Here is a 4,408-nt window from a genome sequence, read left to right as displayed (position 1 = left end):
CATTTTATCCTATATTTCATTTGCAAATTAATATATCTATACATAACCAAGAAAATGTATATAGACTAACTTAATAGATAACCTTATGTAAACCCGTCAAAATATTCAAACTCAAACCCAACGATGTGATATTGATTTCTTTTGATAATATTATATTCGGTTGCTAAGTGAATGAATTTAATTCAATTTAATTAAAGAAACAAATTAAATAAAAAATTATAGTTACACCTTACCAAGAACTTTAATTATGTGAGTTCGGACCCCGTCGTGTCGGGCAGTAGAATGAACGATCGGTGACCAACACAGTGCTGTTGGAATATTGACCAGAGGTTCAAAGTGCATTGTCAAACACCCATGGCGTTTACAACACGTCTCCGTGACCGGCACGAAATGTCAATCTTGACAGTGTGGTTAAAAAGTATTGGTGGTTCATAGAAAGGAATGGCACAGACAGTAATACCCATACGGTTGAAAGTCTATAAAATCTTACAGCAGGAGGTTCACGAATTCATTGAAAATCTCTTCATTCGGTGTGTTGCAGATACTATGGGAATTGTATTTAGGAAACCAGAAATAATTCAAGAAAGAACAGAGTGAGTGTGAATCTCGGAATAAATAGAAGTGGGGGTTTAATAATTGCTTTAGCTTTGATGGTGAGAATTAATATATATTGGAAGAAATTTAGGGCAAAACAGATTAATATATATTGAAAGAAATTTAGGGCAAAACAGCCCTTCAGTGAAGGTCAGGAACTTGAATTCAGGGAAAGACATATCCTCAATAAAGGTAAGGAACCTGATTTTTATGAAGAAATATATTGGGAAACTCCCTATGAAGTTATGAATTTTTTTTTAGTTGTGATGAGTAACCTAGTTGGTTGAAATACTGGGCTAAGTCTTTAGCTCTGAGATTATGGGTTCAGGCTCCGATAGTTGAGTTGACTTGGCACACCCCTTAAACTGAGTATGCCCTGTACAAACGCGGGATAAAAATAGAAAAAGAAGAAAAAACTATGCCAGAGGACTCGATGGTTTTTACTCTAGAACAGATGATGGAAGCCACGCAAACTTTTAGTCAGAAACTTGGCAAAAGTACCTTTGAACCGGTGTTCTTGGGCAAGATGCGAGATGGAAAAGAGATCGCAGTAAAAGTGCTGTCATCGAATAGCGAAGAAGAAATTCGGGAGTTTTTCACTGAGGTAATTATGAGATTCAATATGATCCAATTTCTGAATAATTTGGGTGCACACAGAATTGACAAGAAAAAATATGTGCAGGTCCACCTTATTTGTAGAGTCCAGCATAAGAACTTGTTGTCTTTGCTGGGGTACTGCGATGAATCCGGAAAGCATATGATTATTTATGATTACATGTGCGGAGGGCGTTTAAGTGACCGTCTTTATGGTAAATATTTTACACTCTAATATTGTTTGGTTGGGTTGATGCAATAAATAAATATTTTGAAAATAGCAATCGATGTGGCTGAGGGTAATAAATTTAAGTTTTTCGCACTACATTATTTGAGTGTAAATGTATTTGAATACAAGAAATAGTGGTTAACCATATTTTTCATCTGATATTCCATCCTCCATTTCTGTTTGAAGCACTGCAATACCTACACGTGTGTTGCACTCCAATGATAATTCGCAGGCATGTGAAGACTGCCAACATCCTTCTCGACAGCAATTTGAATGGAAAACTGGGCGACTTCGGTTTCTCAAAGATGACAATGGATAGGAAGGCTCCTATCGTGGATATAGTGAAAGGAACTTACGGATACGCGGATCCAGAGTAAGTTACAAATACTTGCATTCTCTTCCGAATACTCTTTTGGATGCCATAGGAATTCAATTGATTGTTAAGATTAGCGGCAATTCCATTTATACCTAGAGATATTTTTACAGGTATATTTCCACTGGTCATGTGACAAAGAAAAATGATGTATATAGTTTTGGAGTGGTTTTATTAGAAATCATATGTGGGAGAAATGCCTTCGATAGGGATCTACCGAGTGAGGAAAGATTACTCTCAATGTGGGTAAGGATCTTATTTATAATTAGTTATCTAAAATCTATAATTAGGGATCCAAACATTATGTATGATTATCCGAACTAACTATATCATTTCTGATTTTCTAGTTTGTCTCTAAATTCCCAGGTGAGAGATTATGTGGGGATCAATGAAAACCCTGGAAAAATATTGGAAATCATAGACAAGAAAATGGAAGGAAAATATCACATGAAATCTATCACTATCGTTGCCAAAGTGGCCCTTAGATGTCTTCAGAGTTTATCTTCTAGGCCTGGCATCAGTGTGGTAGTAGGAGAGTTGAAAGAGGCTTTCATGTATGAGAAAGTAAAGTGGGAGAGCTGAAAGAGGCTATCTTATATGAGAAAGTGAGGCTTCAAATGCATTTAAGAAAGCAAAGTTAAAAGAGCTTCCTGTTGCAAAACAAAGAGATATAGAGGAGTCAGGTAAAGTTTTAAGCGGGAAGATATTAGAGTTTAAATATTATGGATGTTTAATTAGATTGAAATTAAGTTGGAACTAGTTTTAATGTTGGATGTAAATATAGTTTACTTGCAAATGAAATGTTATTATTAATATTGTGTAAAGTTGGGTGGAGTTTGGAGAAATATTTATATATAAGTAGTTTATTAAGTAATGCATATTGTTCAACAAATACAGCTAATTTTGAGTAATCAAATTTAAATTAGTGAGAAAAATTATTGCACCAGGGTCCACTATGGAAGAGATGTTGTCATGTCTTGTTATATTATGTAACATCTTTAAAAATCACTTTTTCTTGTAGTTAATTTTCATTAAAATTTAATAGAACAATTTATATTCAAGACAAAAACACGTTGAGACAATTTTAAGAGAATGCTCACTTAAGACAAGAGCAATTAAGACGAAACCTCCCATTTAAGACAGCTAACCATTAAGACAAAACCATATCTATTCTAACACCTACAAAATTAACTCTCATCATGCACCCTAAGTCCCTCAATTTACAAGCTACTACTATCTCTCAATTATATGGAGGTTGTTATTTCACTTACAATTCACATCATCTTATATAAATACAACTATTTGTTAACTCTGAAGAACTCAACAATTTTTAGTGGAAAGATTTATTGAATATCAATTCATCTTCTATCCCTTTGTCATTGCGTTCTAGAAATTTGCATTCTAGATAGAGGATAATTATATTTTAAATTTTTGAAAGTAGATATTCAAACCACATTAAGTTTAATCATATCAATTTCTTTCTTTTTATTATACTTTTTTTTTCATTAATCATTTTAATTAAATATAAAATTAGAATATGCTAATTATATTAATTTTTTAATTATTATAAAATTAAAATATAAAATTTTTCTTTTAACTAATTTTTAAGTATTTAATTTAATGTATATTTATTTGAAAATTATATTAAAGATTACATAAAAGTAATAAATTAAAGATATTTGTATTTCAAAACAATTACAATATACATACCACATTCTAAAAATATAATAATTAAATAGATACAAAATATTACATTTTAGTTGGCTTAACTCAGTGGGATTTGAACTTTAAATCTCATACTTTTACATGATACTTCATAACAAGGTGATTGTCAATTGAATTACATGACCTAATTAATTTTTTTTTTTTGCAAATATGTGAAAATTTTATTTTCTCAATTGTTTTTTACTTTTATATGTATATATATTAATTTCAAAACTATACATAAAAAAAAAAATCCCCAAAAATTAAAACAAAAATTCATCAATATATACATTTTAAACCTTCATTTAAAACTAAATATTTTCTATATATATATATATATATATATATATATCCAAAAGAATTAATATGCAAATTCATCAATATATAAATTTTAAACCTTCATACTTTCATTTTTTCTTTCTAAATAAAAAGTTAGAAATTTGATTCTTGCATATGCCACATCTCAATTTTATTTGCACTATTAAACAAATATATCAAAGAGATAAATAACAATAATTTTATTATTTCTTAGATAATATTTTAGTATTTTTTATTTTATTTTTATTGTAAAAAAACTTTCTACTAATATTGTAAAAAGACATATACAAAATGCAATTTAGTATTTTTTATATTAAGATTTTGGTATAGATTTTCATCTAGTAATTAGAAAACCATGAATGCATTATTAAGAAACCAAGTAATATTAGTAATTGATATCATTTCAAACTAGGAAATAACTCTTATGTGATTTATCTTCCTCACTTAATAGAGAGATATATAAATAAATTATGGATTTTGAAAGAGTACCTCTAACATAAAATTTAACTTAACATAAAAATTCATTCTCATGTCCCTATAGTCATCCACATCGGAGGTTGACTTAGCGAACTTAGATGGCCCATCACTAAAAATTC

The 4,408-nt window shown here is 29.9% G+C and overlaps 1 protein-coding gene across 1 annotated transcript; it reads left to right on the top strand.

Moving 5' to 3' along the window:
* The first annotated feature begins 545 nt into the window (after nucleotides 1–545).
* Nucleotides 546–2,541, top strand: LOC149211184 (nodulation receptor kinase-like). The gene is made up of 5 exons (XM_089394570.1): nucleotides 546–1,198; nucleotides 1,277–1,403; nucleotides 1,604–1,790; nucleotides 1,904–2,036; nucleotides 2,157–2,541. The coding sequence occupies exons 1-5, from the start codon at nucleotides 1,013–1,015 to the stop codon at nucleotides 2,370–2,372; spliced, it is 849 nt and encodes a 282-aa protein (XP_089250696.1). The 5' UTR covers nucleotides 546–1,012; the 3' UTR covers nucleotides 2,373–2,541.
* The last annotated feature ends 1,867 nt before the right edge of the window (nucleotides 2,542–4,408 follow it).

The sequence above is a fragment of the Pinus tabuliformis genome, chromosome 1_2 (assembly GCF_031772625.1).
Source record: "Pinus tabuliformis cultivar Carrire ecotype Pingquan chromosome 1_2, CPIR1, whole genome shotgun sequence".
Classification (NCBI taxonomy): domain Eukaryota; kingdom Viridiplantae; phylum Streptophyta; class Pinopsida; order Pinales; family Pinaceae; genus Pinus; species Pinus tabuliformis.
The sequence above is the reverse complement of the archived record's forward strand: the minus strand, read 5'-3'. Positions and strand labels throughout refer to the sequence as shown.

Excerpts from the sequence above, each read along its gene's own strand:
- LOC149211184 (XM_089394570.1), top strand. The coding sequence starts at position 1,013 with ATGCCAGAGGACTCGATGGTTTTTACTCTAGAACAGATGATGGAAGCC. Across the intron at positions 1,791-1,903 it reads TACGGATACGCGGATCCAGA|GTATATTTCCACTGGTCATG; the intron begins GTAAGTTACAAA and ends ATATTTTTACAG. Across the intron at positions 2,037-2,156 it reads AAAGATTACTCTCAATGTGG|GTGAGAGATTATGTGGGGAT; the intron begins GTAAGGATCTTA and ends CTAAATTCCCAG.